At 43.5% G+C, this 26626-nt stretch overlaps 2 protein-coding genes across 2 annotated transcripts; both read right to left on the bottom strand.

Moving 5' to 3' along the window:
• Window positions 1-320: 320 nt before the first annotated feature.
• Window positions 321-18453, bottom strand: LOC307037503 (uncharacterized protein). Its single transcript, XM_079678408.1, has 24 exons — window positions 18105-18453; window positions 17529-17705; window positions 16891-17003; window positions 16637-16794; window positions 15879-16106; window positions 15000-15338; window positions 14768-14916; window positions 14275-14524; window positions 12617-12787; window positions 12338-12495; window positions 11936-12076; window positions 11397-11538; window positions 11029-11180; window positions 10640-10765; window positions 10229-10418; window positions 9467-9541; window positions 8750-8878; window positions 8386-8448; window positions 8178-8294; window positions 7881-8032; window positions 3648-3734; window positions 2036-2182; window positions 1665-1862; window positions 321-1464 (listed from the first exon to the last, which is right to left on the bottom strand). The coding sequence occupies exons 1-24, from the start codon at window positions 18165-18167 to the stop codon at window positions 1429-1431; spliced, it is 3561 nt and encodes a 1186-aa protein (XP_079534534.1). The 5' UTR covers window positions 18168-18453; the 3' UTR covers window positions 321-1428.
• Window positions 18454-18472: 19 nt separating this feature from the next.
• On the bottom strand, window positions 18473-25500 carry LOC307037504 (uncharacterized protein; the record flags this gene model as incomplete). The annotated part of the gene is made up of 9 exons (XM_079678409.1): window positions 25279-25500; window positions 24533-24712; window positions 24089-24206; window positions 23894-23998; window positions 23595-23799; window positions 23334-23496; window positions 22889-23077; window positions 22639-22813; window positions 18473-18618 (listed from the first exon to the last, which is right to left on the bottom strand). The coding sequence occupies exons 1-9, from the start codon at window positions 25444-25446 to the stop codon at window positions 18473-18475; spliced, it is 1449 nt and encodes a 482-aa protein (XP_079534535.1). The 5' UTR covers window positions 25447-25500.
• Between the last annotated feature and the right edge of the window lie 1126 nt (window positions 25501-26626).

Here is a 26626-nt window from a genome sequence, read left to right as displayed (position 1 = left end):
GCTCCTGTAAGGTGAGTTAATTACATTTCCTGTTTTTTCTATTGTTGGCAGGTTTGTTTTAAATGCTATGATTATTTAAACTTCAGTCAAACTACTTTTTTCTAACAAATGACTTCTGACACTTGCTTTTCAAAGGCAAAAAATGCCAATGATGTTGGAGAATCAACTGAAGCTGCAAGTGCATCAAAGACAGCCAAGACCCTAAATGTCGTCGGACTTGTCCTTGGAATAATTATGATCATCATAATCATCGCGATCAAAGCCACTCGGAAGTGAAGACAACATTGATGAGGACTGTTTTTCCAGCACATGAGTTGGAATTTCAGCACTGCCTTTGTTACTTTAACCTTCCCATCCCCCACACACGGGACCCCCTAAGTAAAAACAGATGTAAGAGAGTGTGTGTGTGTGTGTGTGTGTGTGTGTGTGTGTGTGTGTGTGTGTGTGTGTGTGTGTGTGTGTGTGTGTGTGTGTGTGTGTGTGTGTGTGTGTGTGTGTGTGTGTGTGTGTGTGTGTGTGTGTGTGTGTGTGTGTGTGTGTGTGTGTGTGTGTGTGTGTGTGTGTGTGTGTGTGTGTGTGTGTGTGTGTACTGTATATGTAAAAACACAGATTCGACATGTGTTTGTATTTTTATATCTTCTGATCAAGAGCCCATACAGAAATGCCACGAGTAAAATAAAAATAAAACATCAAGGAGAACACTGTTTTGTTGTCAATTTAATTTAGTATCAATTTAAGGGTCAGGTTAGAATTAAAGTCTTCAATCAAATCAGTGAAATCAAATCAGGGAAATCTGAAAGCCTTTAAAAAACAGACAGAGTTTTTATATATGACTGAAAAATAATAGTACATAGTAAAGTTTATTTCTATAGCTGGTGTATTTTTAAACTTTCATATTAACATTCCACAATTACGGAAGCATACACGTCCTGAGTTATATTTAACCAATTTATTTTTTCTCTGTGGCCTTTGTGGGACAAATATTACTTTGCATTCTGATTTTAACACTTTATAGAGTAAACTGTGCCTTGTGACTTATTGTCGCAATGATCAATAAGTAGATGTCAGGTCAAACATTTTGGTAAAGCGACTTCATGATGTGTAACATTTATGTGTTTAAACAATATTTTTAATCAAGGAGAATGCTTGCAAAAAGAGTTCTTAAAACATTGAGCACACAGTGGCATGCTTTTTTCTCCGCGGAAGGAAGGAAGTTCTTGTAATGCAAGGATTTTTATTCTGTCTTCTTGGAGATAAATGTTTGTCTGTAAAACATCTGCCAATCCTTAGGTCTTCTTCTCTGTGTGTAAAAACTGCATTTTCCTCAGCCTTCATCTCTGAAGTGCTTAAAATAAAGAATAGATTTTGTGAGATGTCGTTGTCTTCTTTCCTAGAAGAATTTTCCTTACACTTCAGAGCTCTTGTCCCTTAAAAGTGCTTATTCTTCTGAAGATCCTCCACTCCCTGATGCAATAATCACAAACAGACACAAAAGAGACACACAAGTCAGCTCTTGTTAGTCTCCGACACAGAAAAATTGTATACTGCAACTAGTGAACTGACAGACAATACATGAAAGAGCAATCACTCTGAGAAATCTTAAAGATTCATTCTCAACGCTCAGTGGAAAACAATCATAGAGGGAGGTCATATTTTGTTCTTACATTTTCAGAAAGCAATCCTCTGCTTGGTTTGTGAGACCTGTAAAGCAAGGAGGCAGTATGAACATCTGAAAGTGTCCACTTTAAGACTCCTGAAGGGGCCTCTTGGTCCTGAATAAACAAACTCAAATTGGCTTCCTGTCCAGTGGAAGGCAAGCCCAGTATGGCCTCAAACAACTCCCCCAGACATGCCTGCAGTATCTAAGATATACAAAAAGAGAAGAAAATTAAAATGAACTTCACATCATGAAAACGTTAACCCACTCCCTGAGTTCAGCTCAATTCAAGCTACACTTGGAATCAAAATATATTTTCAAACTACAACAGTTTCCAAAACAGTTCATTATTGAGTCACACAGAGTGTTTCTCTGTACCTTGAAGAAAAGTCTCTGGAAGGCAGGACTAGAGTCAGAGCTCATGTCTTTAATCTTGATGTGGGACAGACAGTGGAGCAGCAGAAGAGAGAATCCACCGACCGACTGTAGCCTCTGGCGGCGGATAAACAGCGTCTGCTCGGCCTCCTGTCAACAGAGCAGCCTTTCACAGTAACACATTACAGCTCTACAAAGACATCTTTCACTGATTAAAAAAAAAAGCATGCATGGCATTCCATGTTCAATACAACACTTCTTGGCTGCTATTTGCAAATAAATTAAAGGATTAGTTTTACATTAAGTTTTATGATTGACCTCAATATATAAATAAGAAAATGCAGCAAATGGTAGCTAAGAGGGTAAAAAGTGCCTGGCAATACAAAGGTTTTTAACTTCTACTAGAATCCTTGTGTGCACCTAACAAGGACATCACTTAATTTGTGTAATCAATGCACATTCTAAATGTGAAAAAGTGGATGTGAAAAAGGGACAATTTTAATTATTGCAAACTCTTAATACCAGCATATGTGTACAAGGCCATCAAATGAAATGGCTACAGCTGGTTTCCCACTTCAATTACTGTAGGGAGTATACAATCTATCTGAAAGAATGTGAAACAAGTAAAAAATGCCCAAGGAACAAACTTTATAATCTTGAGATCCTGCAGGAAATCTGGGGGTGGACGAATTGCTGATTATTCCCTATTTTGAGCGGCCTATTATTCTGACTTCCCTTCCCTGTGAGCGGAGTTGGGTGAGGGTAGTCACAAAAATATGTAGCAGATAGACAAAATAGGGTTCTGTTGCTGTCTGAGATGTTTTGCCCTAACATTCTGGTGGATACAAGTTTAGTCAGAGTGCAGAGGGACTGTGGTTGTTCCACTTTTGCTTACTGTCTCTTGTATAAACACCTTTTACTATTACCTCCTTTCCTTCATGAAAGATAATCTGCATTACTTTAAACTACTTTAGGTCGCCATACTTTAATATGCCAGTTAGGTCACTTTTTTCTTAAATTGCTGTCACCATGTGTACTTATTTGTCTTTTTTTATGCATCTACATTATTCACTACTCACTAAAATCAGTATTACAGGCCATAATCCACACAGGCATATCCAAGCATCTGCATACCAATTCCTTTTTGATACGAATTTCCAGAAAAGGAAATCCTAAAGCCCGGAGAATATCACTCATATGTTGTATATTGGATGTAGAGGTTCACAAAAACATCTCCGTACATCTCAAAGGAGCCAACTAGTTCACAACATTAACAGAGTTGCTTCATACTTGGACAGATTATTCAACAAGCCCTGTGAAACATCTGTTGGCCACATGCTTACAATACTTGTTATGGTTTATTGTGAAATATATCTTAATAAAAAAAAAGTCTGGGAGTTGCAACACTGCACTCGTCTTTCTAACAAAAACAAGTATTATCTCCTTTCAGACAACCAAATAAAGCACAGCCATGCAAAATGTTGTAATAATGGAAGTATTTTTCACATCCGTTTCTAAGGCCCTTCAGTGGTTTCAGTGAGAAGTTATTTCATGTTGAAGTTATGCAACACACACTATAGAGCAATTGTATTGAAAAAACGTGCTGAAACCTTGCCTGGTAAAAGAAGGAATTTCTGAAGGCGTTGCTGAAGTAGTTGTTGTTTGGAAGACTAGCTGCTATCTGAAGTGAAATGACTGGAGCCTGTTGGAAAAGAGAACAACAATCTAAGCATGTTTTAAAACAGCCGAAACTAGCTGAAACAGAGGGTTTCCTGCCTTTGTACTTAAGGTTTCACAGAGGCGCATGAGATATTTAAAGGTTAAAAATAATTTAGGGCCAGGCAACTAAAAGTCTTAAAGGTCCCCTATTATACTGTTTTTCTTCAATATAGTATAGGTCTCAGATGTATACAAAACATGTCTCTGAAGTGTTTGGCTCAGAATACCAAACACATAATTGTAGCATCCCATAAACCCCTCTGTTATATCTCTCACAGGCTTCGCCCTCTACTGGACTCTATGGGTAGTACCCTCTATGCAAGCATTCACCGACTGAGATTTCTATAGACGTAGTCGGCCTTGGGGCGGGCCTACCTGAATGCGCGCGCATCTCACCGTATAAAATGAGGCCTCGCCTCCTGACCGTCATCCCTTTCTCTTCAGCGAGCGGGCAACAACTGAAGCAGAGATAAGACGTTTGAAAGAAGAAGAAAGAGTTATCATACCTCCAGGGAGTCGCCACTGCTAGAGACCTGGGCCTGGCCTTCGTGCCCTGGCTTAAATAGCGGGCGCCGATCCCCACCACCTCTGCTTCGAGTGTTTGGGGGACCAGGATATGGCCGAGGCGGTGCCATTCACGTTCGCCATTCCTTCCGGGTCCGGCGTCCATGGAAGTCCACCGCCCAGGGCTGTACTCTCTCTGGATGATGATCATGGCGGCAGGTGTGTGGGCTACACGCTCATTGCTAGAGATGCCCCCGCCTCACCAGGTCAGAGCGATTATTGGGCCGCGAGGCCGAATTAGTAGCTTGGTCCACGGGCCTTGCCCCAGGCCTGGTTTCCCCAGGGAATGCGCGGATGAAGGGATGAACTGCAGGGAGTGCTATCTAAAGTGCGGGTACAGGGGCATTATGGCCGGCGTATTACTGTCAGAGAACACACTACGCCTAGAGCAGTGGTAAAACGAGCATTATTGTGGAGCGCGCGCTCACACGAGAGCGTGCGGCGGAGAGTTCAGGGACCTCAGTAAATAATCGGCCATTTCTGTGTCGACCCTCCATGGGCAAATCTTCCATTCACGGGGAGTTTTGTGGCGGAACGGGTCACCAGAGAGTATCACAGCTTCATAGCTGCGGCCCCACTGCTGAGGGCTTGCCCATTAACACAATGTTATGGGGAATGGAAACTCAGCTGTGTGCTAACAAAGTGGATGGACAGGACGCTGAAACGGGGCTATTCACTCCAGTTTTGCAGCATCCCACCTCCATTTATTGGCATGCGAGAGGTAAATCTGTCATCCCAGGAGGAGATGGGTTTCCTCTCAGCAGAGATTCAGGCTCTGGTGCAGATACAGGCTGTGTCTGTTGTGCACCCTCAGCAAAGAGAAAAGGGTCTTTATTTCATGTACTTCCTGGCTCTCAAGGAGACAGGGGAATTCAGACCTATTCTAGATCTCCGCGGCCTGAATCACCACATTTCCTGAAGGAAATTCCGCATGTTAACTATGAAACAGTTACTGGGGCTTGTGCAGCCAGGCGATTGGTTCACCACCATCGTCCTGAAGGATGCTTACTTTCATGTAGAAATTGCTCCAGAGCACAGAAAGTATCTGTGTTTTGCCTTCCAGGGGATAGCCTACGAGTACAACAGGCTGCCGTTCGGCTATTCCCTATCCCCACGCACATTCACCAAATGTGTGGCCACGGCGCTCCAACCGCTGCGCGCCCACGGCTTGAGAGTTTTCTTTTACCTAGACGACCTCATAGTCATGGCTGGGTCCAGGGAACAGGCAATGTTTTGCCCAGCCCAATTGATCCTACACCTGACCAAGTTAGGCTTTCCGATCAATTGGAAGAAGAGCACCCCCATACCTCACCCACAGGCGTTGTATTTGGGAGTGGTGCTCGATGCAGGTGCGCTCCGTGCCACCCTGTCAGAGAGCAGAAGCGCGTCCCTTTTTCGGGCAGTTTGCGGGCTACGACAGGGGGCAACAGTGACAGCTTTAACTGTCATGCATACTACATATGCGCCGCCTGCAGAGGTGGTTCTCCAGCCTGCGTTTGGATCCCAAAAGAGACAAACGGTGCCCGAACCTCCGGTTCTGGGGGTCCCCAAATCACCTCTGGAGGGGTTCTTCACTGGGACGGGTTACCTCCTACATCACAGTGTTCACGGATGCGTCCAGAACAGGATGGGGAGGGACCTGCCTGAAGAGGGCTATAGGAGGGCGCTGGCCGCTAACAGAAACGCGGCACAGCAACCTCCTAGAGCTGTGGGCAGTAGTGTTGGTCCTCCAGCATTTCAAGCCCCTAATTCAAGGGAGACATGAACTGGTCAGGAGCGACAACAGCACCACAGTGGCATACATCAATAGGCAGGGCGGAGTCTGCTCCGCCGCCTCGTTGACCACAGCGGAGAAACTGTGGTTATGGACTTCAGAGGTAGTGTTATCTCTGAGAGCCCTCCACATCCCGGGACTGGAGAACAGAGGGACCGAACTCATGTCGAGGGGGGGCCTCCTGCCAGGCGAGTGGGTGCTTCACCCAGAGGTGGTGAAGCAGGTCTGGGCTCAGTTCGGGAGAGCAGAGGGGGACCTGTTCGCCAGCCGGCGCAACAGCCACTGTGCCCTGTGGTTCTCCATGGCTCCGAGCGACGACCCGCCCTTGGGGGTGAACGCATTCGCACACGAGCCATGGCCAAGAAAGCTGCTCTACGCCTTTCCACCGCTCTGTCTCATTCTTCTCCTCCAGGGGAGAGTGAGGCGGGAGCGTCTGTCCAGCGCCCAGTAGTGCACGCCTCCAGCCCACAGTGGGACCTGCCCCTGGTGCTCGAGGCTCTGGTCTCAGAACAATTTGAGCCTCTGGAGCTCTCCTCCCTAAAAGCACTGTCTTGGAAGACAGCTTTGCTTCTTGCCTTAACGTCAGCCAAAAGAGTGTCCGAGTTAACCGCTCTGTCGGTGCACCCAAGCTGCTTGCTGATTCGGGGTGACCGGAGCGGCGCGACAATCAGACCGAACCCCTCCTTTGTGCCCAAGAGCCTAAGGAGTGCGTTCAGGTCGAGGGCTATTCAGTTCGGGGGTTTTAGTCTTCCCCCCCATGGTGGGGCCAGGGAAGCTAAACTGCTCCTCCTCTGCCCGGTGCGTGCGCTAGCATGTTATGTGGAGCGCACGGCTGCCCTTAGACGCACCGAACAGCTGTTTGTGTGCGTCGGTGGTGGGGTGATTGGGAAAGCTCTGTTCAAGAAACGCCTGGCAGGCTGGCTCTGCGAGTGCATTGCACATGCCTACGGACAAGCGGGGAGATCCTGCCCCAAAGGGGATTTGTGCGCACTGCACACGGGCTGTAGCTGTGTCAACAGCCTTATTCAACGGTGTGAGTGTGGAGGGTATATGCACAGCGGCGTCTTGGTCAACGCCAGGCCCCTTCATAACGTTTTATCTCTTGGACATGTCTGGCTCTTTCTCCTCATCTGTGCTTGCTGGGGCAACACAGGACTGGTGAGGAGGGGGGGGGGGGCTGTACATTGTGTATATGCGTGGGGATTGTTGCAGTAGAGAATTCCACTGTAGCGACCGGTACATTTTTGAGCCCCAAAGCACCCCCAAAAGAAATCTCTGGCGCCGCCACTGAAGCTGACTATTTGTGTTGGGGGGGCCCGACTTTTTTTTTTCCTCCAAAGGGGGGGCCTGACATCAAAGGTTTGAGAACCATTGCTTTAGATGAAAATAAAGTGCAACTCCCAACGCCCCTCTGCGAGATATTTGGTTAAAAAGAACACAATGGTACTCTAGGAGGAGATTCAGGTGATAAGGGGGGGGGGGCATACCTTGGTTGGTTATTGGCTAATGGTTACACAATCCAGAAAATCGTTATGACATCATAAAGTGGCCAAAATCTGATCAGCTCATTTTCAGACAGGTTTTATATAAATGGATCAGGACAAAAAGTCAGCTAATCTTTTTTCCTGAAACTTTCAGAATCTCTTTACACAAAGGGGACACATGTTTGAGTATAAAATACAGGAAAAAGTGGATTTTGCATAATGGGTTACCTTTAAAAATTCAACAGTAGGAGCAATTCAAAATAGATAACGAAGAAAGGGTTAATAATTGTCAAACTGCAGCACCAACCAGTTTTAGATTATTCAATGTGTCTATCAGGAATAGTCCGTGTTGGTAGACCAGGAGCTCTCTGGGGTTAAGGGCTGAAAGGTCCAGAGGGATCAGCTCTCCCTCACATTCCCACTGAGCATCCAGGACGTCTACGAAACTCTTGCCTCTGTCTGGACAAAACACGGAAGAAGACATATGCCTTGTTCTATTAAATATATGTCACCTCAGTAAGAAGCAAAGTGTTACTGTCACCTTTTTCTACCCGTGTGACTTGCTGCAATAAAAAACAAACAACCCAAAGTGTACCAGACCTACCTGAGAGCTCTCCTCTAAGAAGCCCAGCCCCACAGGCCCAGCCCTTCAGCTGAAGATCCATCCCCTTCAACAGCTGGAACAGAGGAGAGAGCTCCAGCAGCTTGGTCCATTCCTCTTCTGGGTAATATTAGCAATTTTGATGGATAACGTTAGTGTGACACACCACATGTGGCGTGTTCAAACTGTGTATTATTATACATGACCTAACCTGGAATAGTGGGGACAGTGATACTTCTTGAAGGCTGACTGGACTCTTTCATTGGCTGGCTCTCTGTCAGGAAAATAACTTACAATTAAAATGATTAATTTACATCAACGGATTATTACGATATTTTGTAGAGGTTAGCATAGCTGGAACAAATAAATGTGGGAGAAAAGAGGTGGTGCTTCAATCCTAAATGTGCAGGTATGGATGTGTGAATATCTGTATGTCCTTTCCCAGAAGTCTATAACCTGAATCTAGTATAGAGCCCTCCAAGTAAATAGATCGCTAACACAGCACTGAAGCAGAGAACAGCACAATAGAACACAAGGTGAAAGTGAGCTGCTGGGCAATTTGTTCTTGGACTCACCCTGGGAGTGAATGCCAGAAGATGCGGTGTGTCTTTGTGAGATGTGTGCTGGGGTCGAGCTGGCCTGCAGAACAGTATCCTGGGATTGAGCTAAATGTTGAGGCTCCCTTAAAGACTGGGTGGAGATTCCTTCAAAAACACAAACTGTGTGAGACCCTGCAAGCCACAACAAGCTGACAATCAAGCCAATTCATAAACAAAAGAATCTAAGTATCTCCTCAAGCAGCTGGGAGGCTTTGTTTGTGGGTCTTTTGACGCACTTTTACTTTAGAGGGCTAGTTTTCACAGGAATGTAAGCCATTTATGTTTTCTCCTTGTAAAACATACCCCTGTGGTTATTATACCTGTCAAGACATGTCTTATTTTTCAACTCTTGTCAGAATCATTATGAGCACCTCATTTGTCATTCTTCTTTTATCTCCTACCTGTTTCTTGCATTTTAAAAGACATACAAAAACAGAGCAGCACTCTGGAGCCATTTATTTCTTTCTTCGGCAGACATCAACAAGGTTATATTTGTTGACTACACACTGGCTGTTTCCCCTTCTCCCTACTCTTGCTGCATTTTGACAATAAACATTTTTAATATTATGCATTCAAAGTAATGACACCCTTTCTTAATTTCCCCTCGGGGATTAATACAAAATAATGTCTTATTTTTCTTCTCCACACATACAGATGCTATTACAAGGCTTACGTGGCTTGAGAAGCACATACCTTTCACCACAGGCACAGAGGCTGTCCAGACTCTAGACGCTAAGTCCAACCCATATGCCATCTTTGTTGGAAAACCTGAAACAAGTCAGAAGTCATGATGACAAGCCTGCTTATAAAATCAATTATTTTCTTAAAAAGATCAAAACCAACTACGAATTGATACTTCTAACAACTGTCTGATCTACCAGTGTCCATTTTCACCAACGAGCTCAATACTGTTTTGACAAATCATAGAGAACACACTGGTTAACATATTCCTTACATTTCATAAAGTTACTGGTTGCGAAGAGTCAATCACAAATACACTACTCTACTGTTGATAACACTAAATAAAGCACCATATAAAAAAGACAGAAAGCAGTCCTGAACAAATGCACCATTTGACCCTGTTTCAATTGTTTGTTAAAATCTACAGCGCTCAGCTTTTTTAGAAAAGTAGTTGACCTTTTGGAAAATGTAAGATGTTGGTATTTTGAAGACATCATGGGGATGAAAAATAAAATGAAACCACCAGCATTATCCTTTGACTGCGATAAAAGAATGTGTGGGAAAATGTAGATAATGGCTTTAGATGTAGTCACGCTCACTTGGAGTATAAATACTGTACCAGGAAATGTGCAGAGCAATTTCATATAATAATGGCACTATTCAATGGGGGCTTGTCCTTTCTCTGGGACAATATGTACGGCATATCTGTTTGCTTTCTATCATATATTAGGACCCTTAGCATGAAGTATATATAGTACCCTACAGATTAGGTACCTGATATGTGCTGATTGCAGGTGTTGGGGGAGAAGCAGGCAGGCTGTTTATCTTCCAGGAGCTGGTTCAGTTTCTCCAGCAGAGGCAAAGCCATCTGCTGAAGCAAACCCCTGACCTCCACAGTCGGTGTGCGTCCAATACACTGGACCAGACCATATTCCTTGTAGCAAAAGTTCCCACATAATACTGCCTAGACAGAGAGAAAGAGAGAGGAAGCTCAGCATACCACTGGGAGACACAGAGATACCCATCTTCTGTAATAGGGCACATTTTGCTTTGATTGTTAAACAAACTTGATGGCAGCATGATGAAGAAATCCAAACAAAATTAGCCTTAAACTTCCTTCCATCATATACTTAAGTCTATTTATATAGAGTGTTATTAATGTGGTGTGACTGAGTGTGTTTTGACCTGCGCAGTGTCGGCACGGAGCTGAGAAAGGTGCCTGACAAAGTGCAGAGCATTAAGAGCAACCTCCAACTCTGTCTGTCTGGAACAACACTGCTCCCACAACTCTGTCTGCCTCAGCTCTCTGTCCTGGAGGAAGAATAAACACTGGCTTGAGTGAGAAGAACCGTGAAGTCTTATTTACATTTAGACGACAATGTTACAGAGAGCATCTCATAGCACCGGGTTGACATCAAAGTTTAATAACTAAACTTTTGAAAGCTCCCTATATCATAATTAGTCATATGCATTTGGCACTGATGTGATGAGATGGAGGTCAACATCTGACCCAACTGTGTCACAAACAATTGAGCTGCAGGGCTTAAAATTGACCAGAGAGTCATTAATCGGACCATAACGTGGACGGGTGTATTCCAGTCTCCTCCATGGGTTGTCCATTTTTCTTTGTCTTGTTGTAGCTGCTCCATACACACATCAAGCTTATCAAGGCCTGACACAAGCTCCAAGTGCCAAACGCACTGCCGATCCCACTCGAGCTCATCACCTATGCACACAGACAGATACACAAAGATATGCTGACAACCCAAATAAAACATTGAAAAGTGAAATTATGTAAATAACTAAACAACTGAAGGGTGCAATATGAGACACTGGCATGAAGCATCTCTCTTTTGGCAAGCAATGAATATAACCGCAGAGGAGGTCATGAGTGTGATATCCCTTCATGCTCTTCACTCGTTCAGCATGCCAGCCAATTTACCCAGTGTGAGCATGTCTAATACATGCAGAGGCAAGATCAGAGCCAACTGGGTGTGCTGAGCCGCTCTCCTTTGCGCCTCGTTCTGCGCCGATTCCTGCAGTTCCAAGGCTGCTTCGTTCAGCTGCCTCCCTGACCACTGAACCTGCAGCAGAGAATACACTTACTGTATACTTTGAATGTAAAAAAGAGAAGGTACAGATTTGAATAATGGCACACAAAAAGACACACTCAATTTAAGGACCAAAGGGATGGAAGGCACATGCACACAGTCATACACAGAGATGCAGTGATAGCACGTTGCTTTAACTCTACTTTTGCACAGTACGCCCTAACCACACATGTGCTTCCTTGCAGTGCACAAATAGGCATGAATAGCTTTTCTAGCATTCCTTTCTAATGATGTTTTCCCCCGGCATTCATTCACTCCCCCTTTCTCCCAAATGCTCAAAAAGGAAGCCCTTTGAATTTGTTTCTCCTTTATTCAGAGGCCAGGCTATATAAGATATTTACAACAAAATCAACAATCTCCCCCTGCTGACCTGATAAGAGTCTTCTTCTATGGCTCTAAAGAGACACTGGAATAGAGCCGAGTCCAGATCAGAGAAAATATCTTCCTCTCGCTGCCTTTGCTGCTGCCAGTAAGTGTTTCGCAAACACACCTCTCTCTGCAGTGCCTCTACCTGGCAAATAAAAGAAAAATAGCAGCAACAAAGGAGAGTACATCTGATTTCCTTACAGTAGTTCAAACTGAATTCAATGGGCTGCTAAATGAAATGCTAGAGATTTAACACATGAAAGACTTGAGTAGCTTTTATCAAATTCACACAAGTCTCTCCTGCTGAATTAACAAGGCTGTAAAAAAAAAACTAAGTAGAGATGATTTAAATGTTACTGTATAGTCCAATTGAAGGTTTCTTGAATTGTTAAATGTATTGCTCTACCTGCACACTGTCAGTTTGATCTGCCAGAGTTAGCCAATAGGAAGCTGTGACAGGTACAACATTTTTTCTGGACACGTCCAGTCTGACACCAACCACGGGGGCCAACACGCCTGTCACTGGGTCAACAGTCTGAGATCCATAACGGATGGCCACTAGTCCTGTGAAGTGCAACAGCATAGTAACAGAAAAGCATACATGTTTATTTCGGTACTGTTTAAAATAAGTGGATTAAATAAACTGTGTCTGGTGACCTGGGCATTTGTTTGTTTTTCAAAGTACCTTTTCCATCTGGGTCCTCCATGGTTCCTGCCAACGCTGTTATATTCCCAGAGACAAGGTCAGTCTGACAACCCAGCACAGGCACACTAAGACCAGATCCCATTGGGTCAGGGTACTCCATCCCCAACAGAGCTGGTACAGAGATGTCTGAACCGAAAAGAGGCATCTCTCCTGGTTGGAACCGCACAGGAGAAATAAAAGGGTTAGTATATAGAGCAAACGAAATAGTGTATGGCTCGAAAAAAGAAAACTGGAAGTATTTCAACAAATTTGAATTGGCAGCACATTACTGGCATTATAGAGATTCAGAAGTAGGCTTTTCTCTCCAGTACAAAAGACAGACAATTATACAGTACATTACTTCAGTGCTATTTTAGGGTTTATGTGGTTTAGATCAAACAAACTCTAAACTAAAGTAAATACAGAAAGAGTGACATACATGAAACAGGGTCGTGGCTGCATGAAAAGTCTGGCAAATCATATATAAAAATAAAAAAGGCAAAACTTAAAATCTATTTATCAAGAAAAGCACACGCACACAACCACTATGGCTAACATTATGCAGAGAACATGAATAAACCTTTCTTGAAATGCAGATTGGAAACGGCCTCGAGGAGAGCAATAATTTCACTGCTGACGTCATTTGGTAATTGATGTGTCAAGAGCTTAAAAAATATACAAACATGCCACGGTGCAATTTGCTTTCACATTACAGAATATAAATATTGTGAGTTCTATGTTTCATCTTTTTTATGAAGCAGATCTCTGCATTGTTGGCACTGTGGTGAACTGCTTGTTATTGCAGTTTGATGACTACAACTTCAAGTTAAATGTTTTCATGTCTTTATTTTTATCAATCAATCAATGTTTATTTATATAGCCCAATATCACGAATGTTACATTTGTCTCAGTGGACTTCACAGTTTGTACAGAATATCAGTATGACCCATGTTGGAAATATAGATGGTAATAGTTCTGTATTCCCCTTGGAAGAATATGGATATTTGTAATTATATTATATAATAATGTGTTTATGCTGGACAAGCTGGTCACATTTTAAGTTCCTGGTGTGGGTGGTTGCTTGTGACAAATAAAGGTTAAGTAAAAAGTGTTTAAGGTCGGAAAATGTCATCCTCCTCATGAAACCTTTCAAGGGCTAAAAAACAAATAAGAAATGTTATGCCTTAAACTATTTTTGTTCTCGGTTGCAGGCAGCAAATAAGGACAGCATTGTGGCATTCAGAGGGGCAAAAAGTTTATGTTTAAAAGTTAGGTACATCTGAAATATTGTCCATTCTCACTTTCAAAAGCAGCACCAGCCTTCAATGGATGAATTATTAAAGTATCAAAATAAAGTTGTGAAAGAAGGAACAGATAACATGTAAGCTAATACACAGCACCATGTTTTCTTTCCTAATCAGCAAGTATGGCAGTGATGACAAGTAAAAAGGAACATAATAGCTAAAAGGAAAAACAAGTGTTTTCTACTTTATGTTATGCTCTTAAATACTTACAAATATTTTAGGAAAATAGGAGGACAGATGATTAAAGTGACCACTTAATTCTTAGCAACAAAAAGAGAAGCAGGAGATGACTCAGACACCACAATAATTAAACTAGTCTTTGCAAATAATTGCCCTCAGGGGAACTTCCCTCACCAAGACTCCCTCCATCCTGCTGAAGACCTGTTGTCCAATCCAGCATGAAACACAGTCTGGTCTGCAGCTGCAGCTGGGAGTACAGGCTCCTCCCCCAGGCCTGCTGAAGCTCACTGCCTGCAGCGAGAAGATGTTCGTGTGGACCGCTCCCTCTCTCGCTGCTCTGAACTCGCTGCAAAGTCTGGTCTGATCCCCACTCCTCAGTCAGTGGTTTCAGGATCTCCAATACTTTGAAAATCACTGCCAGAACCTAATTGAGAAAAAAATGTCGGGTAAAAAATCTATCTCTTTAACTTCCTGTTATGTATCATGTATCTTTTTCAAAGTATTAACCTTGTGGTTTGATTTATTTGTATAAGCTGCTATTTTCCAGTTAGATTCAAACTAAACTCTGAAGCCAACATAGAGGGAAGGAGGACCTTTAAGTCCTCGAAAATATATATTTAAACTATTTGTTTTGCCTAAATCCAAGGCCTTCAAACTTATCCCGCACCTTGCTGTCTAGAAGGGCCTGGTACCCTCCTCCGTTAGGCAGCAGTTGCCCAGCCCGTATGTTGGCCCCTCCCACTCTCACCATCCGCCCGCTCAGAGGTTCGATGAAGGGCTCGGCCAGCAGAATACCACCTACTGGCAGCACGGCTCCTACACATACACACAGAACAATGTTAACTCAAAGAAGGGAACCCTGACACAGGCTGTGCTGCAGACTCACCAGCAGAACTAACCTGCAACTGGATCTAGACTGACCCCGACAGTGAGCACCACATCCCCCGTCCTGGAGTCCAGCATGGGACAGCCCATCTGTATGGGCTGCGGCAGGCGGGTGAGGGGACAGACATGCAACCCTCCTAGTGGGTAGACTAGTCCTGTCTGGGGGTGGATGGTTACAGCCAGAATGGGCACTGGGACCCCTGTGTCTGGGTCTGCCATGGGACATCCCAGCTGCAGTCTCTGGCCCGGCCGGAGGCCTCTGAGCCGAGAGCTGGGCAGAGGCCGGTCTGAGTGGCAGGGGGTCGGGTAAGGGATGAAAGGAAGGAGGGGACTATCCCACTTCCTGTTATCTTCTGAGAGTAAGAAAAGCAACAGGTTAAACATATGTACACCCTTGAAAACTCTTTTTTTATTTCATGAATAAAAAACTAATACAAGTTATACTTAGTGCAGAAAATGTAATAAAATAAATACATTTGCTTTCTAAGCTGAAGCCACAATTTCAGTGGTGCCTGGCTTTTAGGGGGGCTGACAGCAAAGCCTTACCTAGGCCTACTATAAGCTATTTGAAGAAAAAGGTGGCTGAGCTGCATTAAAAACACCTCTACTGTATGTAATGTCACATCCTGTGGATTACTAGTTATCCACAGTTTAAAGTACAAGGGCATCACTTGTGATTTGCTTTCATCATGAAATGCTTTTTCATTAGTCCTGATTTAATTTTAGGCATTAAATGTGGTTTTTTTCCCTTTGAATTCTTATGAAGGTAAGATTTGTATTATAACCCTATATGATATTATCTAACCTTCACAACTTGTTTCTTCTGTTTGGTTGTTGTGTTTCTGCAAAAATAGATCTCACCCCCAAAACCCCACAAGCGCCCCTCATGTTACCTGAACATGAGTCAGTTGTGAAGACTAAAGTTGAGCTTGCAGGATCATAGGCCACATTGCCAGCTATGGGCATAACCCTGCCTGTCTGTGGGTGAAGGAAGAAATCTGGTGGGACCGCCATGGTGTGGCCGCCGCTCAGCAGCATATGGCTGTGAGCATTTGGCCTTATGAGGCCCGTGACTGAATCACAATGAACCGCTCGACAGACACGCAGAGACCCATCAGGACCTGGAGTGAAGCAGAAGGAGAAATAGCTTAGGGCAATCCTCAAACTGTAAATAAATATGACATGATTTAAGCTGTTCTGAATCAGAGCAGAGTCCCATACTGGGTGACAGATTTTCATGCTGCCTTTTCTCTTAAATGGATCACTCTAGTCTAAAATCTTGAATCAAGTAGAAAAGCACGTGTCTTGATGATTTCCTCCCATTGAAGGGATAGCAACAGTCAATTAAAAAAAATACATATTTCATTTTTATGAATTATTGTTTGAGAAGAAAATGCATCAGTGTACCTAGAACGAGAGAAATCTTGAAAATACAAGACATAATGTACGGACCTGCGTGGGTGAGAATGAATGCTGTTAAAGTGTGGGTGTATTTATATGTTTTCAGAATATAAACCTAATTTTAAAATAAGGGAATCTTGTTGTTGCATTGCACATTTCTACCAACAGATGGTGCTCTCTTTCCAATTTTCAAGAACATATGTTTTCTTTTTAATATTTTAGTTATCAAACCCAGGGGTGTTGGACTCACCAAAGACGTGGTCCTTGGTCAGCACAGTTCCAGTGTCAGGGCAGAGCAGCTTGGCCCCTGTACCCTCACCCAGAAACCCCCAGGCCCCCTGACGCTGGCACTCTGCTGACACCAGCTCTCCCATCTCCTCCACCAGGGAGGTCAGCCTCTGAAACAAACTGAAGACAAGAAAGGACAGATTGAAGGGATATGAGGATTTACTCCATTCTGAATGTTTTTTATGACAATTTGCAAAGGTTGAGTAGAAGATTTACTTTAGCTGGTGGTTGTTGCTATAAACCTTGGACAGTATTCTGCTGCCCTCTCTGAGCTGAGCTGTGAGCACACTGTAGACCCTCTGCTGGGCCTGCTGCTCTCGCCCCAGAACCTGAAGAAACAAAAAATTAAATAAATAATCACCCATACTAAAACATATTACACAGTTAATAGAGAGAACCACAGCTGAGATAATTGTTAATGTATACATTTTTCAGGAGTCATTTTTCAAGCGAAAGAGCTAAAAATGTCCTAGTTCTAGCTGCTAATTTATGAGCTATTGCTGCTTTCTTAAAGTAAAAACTAAATTAATGGGTTTTGGGCCATTTCTTTAACAAAACAAGCAAATTTGCGGCATCAACCCCGGCCTTTTTTCCACATTGTACATTCTGTACAAATCTGCACAGATAAGCATTGAATACCAAAAATAATTAGCAGATTATTGAAAATAAATTACAATACCATTGGAGCCCAAAATATATGAAGTATTTTTTTATATATATCTAGAACACATAAATACACTTCATATTTCTCTTTTATCTTTCACTGTTCTTGTAAATTAAAATACATTTAAATGTTCTTCACTTTTATAATAGGAAAAGGAAATATGCAGGGGTGGGAATGTTGCATTATGCACCTGCAGCTGACTGTGGAGCAGAGTCCTCAGCTGCGAGGCAAGAGTCTTCCTCCGCAACACCTCCCTCTCCACCTCCCTCCTCATCCTCTCATAGCCCTCCCCGATCCTCTCCTCGGTGATCGAGCGTGGGTGGAGTACCTGCAGTTTCCCAAGCACTCCCTGATATAGCTCCTTCACCTTCACACACAAAGATACATACATGAAACCAAAATGACTGGTACACAAAAAGGGCCTTCATAAAATTACAGTATCAGATCACATATTTGACCGCACCCTAATGCAGTTAGCACGCATCTAACATTGGTAAGACGTTCACATTTATGGGATAACACAGGGTGTCAGGTGTGCCATCCCCCCTTACACCTTCATCACTTGAGCTGTCCTGAGGGCTGTAACAACAACCTCCGTCTTCTAAACTTCAGCCAGCAGTTTGGTGGTAAAAACAGGAAGAACACAAGGACAGGTGAAACAAAAAAAAGGCTCCTTCTAATACGGCTTCAGTTCCGTTTAATTTCATGATTGACGATGGGACAATGGCAGTGGAAAAGCGAGGCATAGAAAAATATATAACTTAACTGAAGCTGCAATATTTGATGGATTGATGAGAGGATTGATGAGAGGATTTATACCGGCCATCATATTTAGCAGCCGAGACAGCAACCCCCTTATGGTTTTCACCTTATCAGTCTGTATGTCATCATGGCGAAATGTGGTTTGTCTGTCTGATACCAAAACCGTTTGCTTTCCTCCAGAGGTAGACAAATATTTGTATAAAACAATAATGTGAGGAGGAGTGGGATATTAATCATTTTGTATTTGAAACAGTCAAAAAGGGGGAAACGTTCTGCTGTCACAAGAAAAGGAAACATCAGTGTGTGGAACAGAAAGAGAGAGTATCAGAAGGTCAAAGCATTCACATGCTGTATGTTTATTTTGCATTTAAATTAAGAGCTACAGGCCTCAGATGTGAGCTGTCCCAGCCGTGTGGTGACAGACAGACTCTGTTTGAGCAGGAGGCTGTAGAAGGTGTTGCTGCTGAAAGCCTCCAGATCCACCTGGTGCTCGTAATCCCAGAACTCCTCTAAAGATCCTGCACAGAAATTGGTCACGAGAGAGAAACACAAAGAGATACAGTGAGAGAAACACACATCTCTCATAGATCACTGTGACTGTAATAGCAAGCATAATGTCTACTTTGACTAAATCCACGTTCCAGTACCACAAAAAGCCTCTGCTAGTGTTCTCCCCGGCCAATTTGGAAGTCCTTGTTTCTAGCCAAAGCATTTATAAAAATAACCGACCTAAGAGAGAAAATGGTATATGTTCCTCTTGAAATATAAGCCTATGTCTTATTTCTACGCTATTAAACAGACAAATGAACAGATATATTGTTTTGCGAGGGGGATTTTCAATGTACTGTGGCATTTTAAACTTTTGTTTATCACGGCGCATGATATGTGTGTGCAACTCGATTTTGACAGGATAACAACTGGTGACTTTTAGAATTGTGTGAGTAACATTTTTTTTTAGACTTCTCTGTTTCAGTGTGTGTACTCTGTATAAATGCTCTGTAGTTGATCTGACTGAAATTGTGATTTGTCCTGTTGGAGTCTGACAAAGACATTAGAGTCCTGTTGGAGTCACGAGGGAGGCAAAGAGGAGGCAAATCCTACCTTGATTGAGCTAAGTATCTCTAGTATTTTATTAGGTTTATTAGGTTTTTTTAGCCCCTCATGCTATAATCATGTGTATTTTCTCCATTCCTGTTTATGTGTCTTCCCGCAATTATCACTGGCCCCGTGTATCTCCTAATCAATATAACCGGCCTGCTCTCGTCTATCCCACATGCTCCACTGAGATCCAACATCTAGTTTCAGGGGGCCTGTGGAACTGCCAGTCAGCTGTTCCTAAGGCTGACTTCATTTCTGGCTACGCTTCCCTGCAGTCTCTGGATTTCCTTGCTCTCACTGAGACCTGGATTACTCCATCCAACACATCCACCCCAGCAGCTCTCTCCACAGCATATTCCTTCACCCACACACCCAGACCCTCTGGCAGAGGAGGTGGCACTGGTCTCCTGCTCTCTCCCTAAATGGAGATTTTCCCTCTTCAAGCTACCTAACTTCACTCCTTTCACCTTTGAATTCCATGCCGTCACAGTGACCCATCCTCTACAATTAACCATTGTTGTTCTCTACCGTCCACCAGGCGCCTTGGGGGACTTCTTGGAGGACTTAGATCATCTCCTCTCACACATCCCTGAAACTGGCCCTCCCGCTGTACTTCTCGGAGACTTCAACCTCCAGACAGGGAAGATATCTGAACTAACATCTCTTTTAACCGCCTTTGCTTTCTCACTGTCTCCATCCCCACCAACTCATAACGCTGGCAATGTCCTTGATCTCATATTCTCAAGGAACTGCACTACTTCTAACCTCTCTGTAAACCCGCTTCACACATCCGATCACTTCTTCATTTCATTCTCTCTACCCCTTTCCAAACATAACAAACTAATCTCTTCTAATTCTGCACCTGTCCGCCGCAACCTCCGTTCCCTCTCCCCCTCTACCTTTGCCTCATCGGTGCTCTTAGCCCTCCCTTCCTCTGACTCGTTCCAACTCCTGCCTCCAAACTCTGCTGCAGAAACTCTCCTCTCTACTCTCTCATCCTCTCTGGACTCTCTCTGTCCTCTTACATCTCGGCAGGCTCGTCAGTCCCCTCCTGCTCCCTGGCTAAATGACGCACTGCGTGCTAATAGAACCACCCTTCGGGCAGCAGAGCGGAAATGGTGGAAATCCAAACACCATGACGACCTCCTAACCTATCAGGCTCTCCTCTCCTCTTTCTCTGCTTCATCTCTCAGGCAAAAAACACTTTCTTTCAAGATAAGATCCAATCTTCCTATTCCAATCCCCAAAAACTATTTTCCATCTTCTCCACCCTCTTGGACCCCCCCCAAAGCCCCTTCCCCCTCCTCCCTTCTGTCAAGCGACTTTGTTAACCACTTTGAAAAAAAGGTTGATGATATTCGCTCTTCTTTTTATGACTCACATTTACTCACCGCTGGGTCACCAGACCCACCTTTCACCCACACACTGACCTCCTTCTCCCCTCTCTCTCCAAGTGAGGTTCTTACCCTCATTACCTCTGCCCGTCCTACCACCTGGCCTCTGGACCCTATCCCTTCAAACCTCCTTCAAACTATCACTCCTGATATTCTACCGTTTCTAACCCATTTCATCAACACTTCTCTAACTTCTGGTCACTTTCCAAACAGTCTCAAGGAGGCAAGAGTAAACCCTCTCCTAAAGAAACCCACTCTCAACCCATCTGATGTTATAAACTTAAGGCCTGTCTCTCTCCTCCCGTTCCTGTCTAAAACACTTGAACGCGCTGTCTTTAAAAAACTCTCCTGTTATCTCCACAAGAACAACCTTCTGGATCCGCACTAGTCTGGTTTCAAGGCAGGTCACTCAACAGAAACTGCCCTCCTTGCTGTCACTGAGGAACTGCACACTGCTAAAGCAGCCTCCCTTTCCTCTGTCATCATCCTTTTGGACCTGTCTGCTGCATTCGACACGGTGAACCATCAGATCCTCCTTCGCACTCTCCAAGAACTTGGAGTTTCAGGCTCTGCACTTTCCCTCCTCACCTCATACCTCAAAGACCGTACCTACAGGGTAACTTGGAGAGGGTCCGAGTCCGACCCTTGTCAATTAACTACAGGGGTCCCTCAGGGCTCTGTTCTTGGTCCCCTCCTCTTCTCCTTGTACACAAACTCGCTTGGATCAGTCATTAGCCCGCATGGTTTTTCATACCACTGCTACGCTGACGACACCCAATTAATTCTGTCCTTTCCCCGCTCAGAGACCCAGGTCGTCGCACGCATCTCTGCTTGTCTAGCTGACATCTCTCAGTGGATGTCTGCTCACCACCTCAAGCTCAACCTTGACAAGACTGAACTGCTTTTCCTTCCGGGAAAAGATTGTCCCACTCTTGACCTAACAATCAACATCGGCACCTCGATTGTTTCCCCGACTCAGACTGCAAGGAATCTGGGTGTGATCCTAGATAACAAACTGTCCTTCACTGCAAATATAGCTGCAGATACACCCTTTACAACATAAGGAAAATACATCCTCAGCTGACCCAGAAAGCGACGCAGGTTCTGGTCCAGGCTTTCGTCATCTCTCGCCTAGATTACTGCAACTCCCTCCTGGCTGGTCTACCTGCATGTGCCATCCGACCTCTGCAGCTCATCCAGAATGCAGCGGCTCGTTTGGTGTTCAACCTTCCTAAATTCTCCCACACCAGGCCGCTCCTCCGCTCCCTTCACTGGCTTCCGGTAACTGCTAGAATCCACTTCAAGACAATGGTACTTGCGTACCATGCTGCGAATGGATCTGGCCCTTCCTACATCCAGAACATGGTTAAACCGTACACCCCAGAACGTGCACTCCACTCTGCATCGGCCAAACAGCTCGCTGCACCCGCACTGCGAGGGGGACCCAAGTTCCCATCAGCAAAAACATGTGGGTTTGCTATCCTGGCTCCAAAATGGTGGAATGAGCTCCCCATTGACATCAGGACAGCAGATAGCTTACACATCTTCCGGTGCAGACTGAAAACTCATCTCTTTCGACTCCACTTCGAACGATAGAACTATTAACAAAGCACTTATATACTAACAAAGGGCTGGCTTATCTAAAGCCAGTTGAGTAGCACTTGAAATGTTTTAGCTCAATGAAACCTGATGTACTTATATGATTCTGTTTTATCAAGTTTGTACTTTGTTGGTCGAACGCACTTTTTGCAAGTCGCTTTGGATAAAAGCGTCAGCTAAATGCAATGTAATGTAATGATATCAGGAATGTCATAATCGACTTCACAAACGTAATTGGTAGGGTGGGATAAACTGCCAGGGGTCACTGTTAGTGCTTTATAAGAGGCCACAGGGGTCTTCAAAGGCCAACACGATATCAGTGTGTTTCTGTGATTAGGTAGAGATAGTGTGAATTTTGCGCGTAATTAATTAGCTCAGAGTATGTGTGTTTGTGTGTGTGTGCATTTGAAATTGTGCGTGAATGAATGTGTGTGTGTATTATTGCACCTGGTTGAATGGAGTCCTGTGTCATTCTAGCTTGATGATTTCTGTGAATCTTCCTAAGTGAGATCACCCTTGAGCCTTTTGATGAGTAGTCGTCCATGTTGTAGGACAGCTGCAACAAGCGGTACCGCGCTTTGATTGGCTTCTTCTCAGGCCATCCATATTCACGAAACAGGATCTAAATATGGGATCAAGGGATGAATGTGAAAAAGGTCAACTTTGAACATGTGATCATGTGTGTTTGTACACTAACCAGCAGTGTCACACATAAACAGAGGATGACAACAGCTCCAAATAGCAGTCCTCCGGTCACCAGCCAATCAGGCCTTAGTAACAGGTTGCGTCTCCTACTGATTCCCAGCCTGGTCACATGACGAGGGATGGTGGGGAAAAAGGGGCCGGTCTCATAACACTGACCACCTGCTGGCATCACCCGCACATACTGAGTAAAAAGATAACACAAGTGTATTAGTAGTTCTCAACAAGCAAATGCATGTGGAAGCCCTTGAGTAAAGTGGTAACATGATCATCTCAATTTTCTTACAAAAAAGGGCTTATGTTTATGATACAGCTACAAAATAAGCAGTCAGAAAAGCAGTTTGGAATACAAAATGAAATTTGGTAAGGAATATTGAACGTCAAAAAAGTTAAATGTGTGTTACTCATGATAACTTGCCTCAGTATTTCATTTTAGTTACCATGTGTTTGTGGTGTTGGCTGCTCAGTGTAAAAACGTATACTCCGGCCTGGCTGAAGACCAACGCAAAGAAGTTTGGAGGAGTCCAGGACAGAGTCAGCTCTTCTTTCAGCCGTCTAACTGCCCCCCAGTCAAAATCTCTGTTTGTGTTGTATAAGTTGTCACTGAAAGACAGGTAGTAAGGATTTAGTCGAAGCACCGTTTCATAGTGTTAAAAATGGACATGAAAATCAAACTATTGTTTGCCTGGCATCTGACTTACAGATCATACTGAGGATAGTGATGTGTGTCAACAGTAAACAGGATAACATCGCCCAACTGGAGACATGTTGTGGGGTTCAAAACTCCGGTTACACTCAGTTCTCTTATTTCTTCTTTGACATCACTCTTGTTTCCATTGTTTTCTCTTCCTTCATGACTGATATTTTCAACTTTAGTGACTTCCCAGAGGATATCAAAATCTCTTTCTATAAAACAACAACAGTGCAGTACTTTCATCATGGATTATTCATTTTAATTTGTGTTTTATTCATCAAAAGTTATGGTTTTGCAGTGACAAACCAGCTGAGCTCTGAGCGTTCAGCTCCGCATTCCTCTCTGTGGTAACAGTAAACAGTCGCTGAAGTTCCTTTGGGAGGCCGCTGAGGAGGCCGAGAAAACCCGCCTCTGCAATCAGACAACAAAGGAGAGAAAGATGTAGGAGATGAACGGGAAGAGCAATAGAGAGATACCCAGAAAGCCAATTTGTGTCTCTACCTGTTGTCTGAACAATGTAGACAGCATGTGAGGAGCTGATATGGCTGTTGCACAGAGTTCCATCAGAGTCTGAGTGTTTAAGAAACGTGTCCTGCAGCTTGCCTGAAACACCAATCACCTGAAAGAACAGCGTTTGCTATTAATAGATCACTGCAACACAAAAGACGCTTGTCCTGCGCTTCCATTTCTGGTGTGATAATGCCTGTTTTGTGTAAAGGTTTAGTTCATATGGTCTGACCAGATAATGTTACGTAAACTATTCTTTATGTTTATTTAATGGAAATACTGTATGGATAACATGAAGAACAATTTTTGGATACAGGAGGTTCAATTGCATTCCCAAAAAATACTAAAAAGCACACGTTCCCATTGTATTTCCTTCCTTAGTGCTTGGAAATGTTCCTCTGTGTGTGTCTTTATCTATTTGATGCTTCTATTCCTCACCTGGTGGCCATAACTCCACACCAGCTCCATTTCTCCATTTGTCCGGCATAGTAACTCCAGTTCAGTAGCTGGCCTTCTCCCACAAAGGCCTCCACACGGAGCTCTTCCAGGAGGCTCTTTGCAAACACACAGACCCAGCTCTCCATCATAACCCCTGTAGTCTTCTGCAGATTGACACACCTGCAGGAAAGCAATGTTGGGATTTAAACAACTCTACTTCTTTTTTAAATTAATCTTATATAATTGATCTGCTTGTACCAGCTTTTTCTGCGTGTTGTATTATTTAAATTCATTTTAGTGGCAGTATTCTCAATGTACGCTAAGTATAAGTGAGTATATAGGTGGAAGGTCATTTGTACCAAAGTCTGCTATGGACCGCAGGGACAAAAATAAACACTGCATGATGAGAAAAGTGAAGGCCTTGCACAGAAACAGTCATAGGAAGCACTTTGTGGTTAAATATTAAGTGGGACTAAAACAAGCCTCTACTTGATAAAGTATTTTCAAGTTCATAGAGGAAAGGGCAAAGACATCTAGGTTGTTCTCATTAGCCTCGCTGTCAGTGATTGTGGAGTATATTTCGTCAGTGTGTCCTGTAAACAGATTACTTTACAGTCTATCAAAACCCTCAAATATCATTCAGACAGATATTTGGATTAAGTGTTAGTAAGTGAATTACACGATTTACTTCTGCTCTACTTTAGTTTGTACGTCTAACTGTGATACATAATTGCAAAAAGTCTAACCTGCTGCATGCAGTGAAGAGACCACTGATATCTGTCCATACAGTTTCCATACTGTGAACGAGTTTTTCCATCGCTGCAGACGTCGTACTGTTTCTGTGCACACACATCTCCGTTGTTAGCAGGTTGGTAGCCGATGGTGCAGTGGCAAAGCCCGTCACTGGTCTGCATAAAAGGAGGCAAGGTTAAAACAAAGTGTATTATGTGGAAGGCATTTCAGTTTGGTCAGGCTGTTAACTCTGTTATGCTAATCCGGTTATATAGCTGTACTGACTTTTACATCAGTCAACTTTACTCTTATCATCAATATGTACTTCTTACTGGTCTAAGTAGCAGTTGTTGGAACATTTGTAAAACAATGTAATTAGTGTTTTGAGGGAAGCTTACTGAAAAACTACCAGGTAGCAACAGAGACTACAGAGCTAGCTGCCATTAAAAAATTAAGGAGAAGAAAAAACGAGTCTGACTGATCATGCGCAGTATTTAACCTTCAATTTTGAACGCTTTGCTTTTTACTATTTCATGAAGTCTAAAGTTTTAATTTGTTTCCTTTCTTTCACCATTCGTTCATTTATTTGTATTTGTTATGTATTTAGTTCTTGCATCTTTACCCTTGCAATAGTGTGAAAAAATCTCATTCTTATTATGAGTCGATGAGTAAAGGGCTTTGCAAGTTCCAACAGAATAGGAAACCTGACTCTACTGCGAGGGAACTTGATCTAGAGCTCTTTCAGCTTGAAGCTAGAGATTGTACAGTGTAATGTTTTCTCAGTGAGAAAGCTACTTTCATATTGAAGTGAGCAATTTATCAAAATAAAGGTTGAGAAATTTAAATTTGTCTTCAAGTTTATAGAATAAAGAAGGATACTCCAGGGCAAAAGACCAAAGTTGGTCATTTGTATTGTAGTTGGCTGTGTTGATGTAAAAAATGTAAACTAATTTGTTGGGCAATGAATGGGTTGATCATACGATTGTGTGAAACGTCTTTGTCACCTGGAAAGTCTGTCCTTCTCCCAAGCAGATGCAAGTGTCCTGACCAGACAGAGACTGCTGAGCCACAGGGCCACAGGGCAGGGAGGCAGACAGGCCTGGTCTGGGAGAGTAGTGTTGAGGAGGACACTTAAGACAGCTTTCTATGGACACAGCATCAGCTGCTGGTCCATAGGTTCCCTTGGGACAGGGGAGTGGAGTGAAGCTCCCCAAGGGGCAGTAAAAACCTATTGGAAATAATAAAATACATACAAAGAAGTGTGCAGGTTAACATCAAAGTCAGTGTTGTCACAAAACTTGTTTTAAAAAAAGTGGCTAAGCATATGCAGAAACATAATGTAATGTTTATCTGATTTTTTGT

This window comes from Notothenia rossii (assembly GCF_949606895.1).
Source record: "Notothenia rossii genome assembly, chromosome: 4".
In the NCBI taxonomy this organism is placed as follows: Eukaryota; Metazoa; Chordata; class Actinopteri; order Perciformes; family Nototheniidae; genus Notothenia; species Notothenia rossii.
Note: the sequence above shows the minus strand (reverse complement) of the source record. Positions and strands in the feature narration are given on the sequence as shown.

What these genes read in the sequence shown, in the direction of transcription:
- LOC307037503 (XM_079678408.1), bottom strand. Translation starts at nt 18,167, where the DNA reads ATGATGGCCGGTATAAATCCTCTCATCAATCCTCTCATCAATCCATCA. An exon ending in GCAGGATGGAGGGAGTCTTG is followed by an intron (nt 12,788 to 14,274) that starts GTGAGGGAAGTT and finishes GGTTCCAACCAG; the next exon opens with GAGAGATGCCTCTTTTCGGT. An exon ending in TAGAAGAAGACTCTTATCAG is followed by an intron (nt 11,539 to 11,935) that starts GTCAGCAGGGGG and finishes TCTCTGCTGCAG; the next exon opens with GTTCAGTGGTCAGGGAGGCA.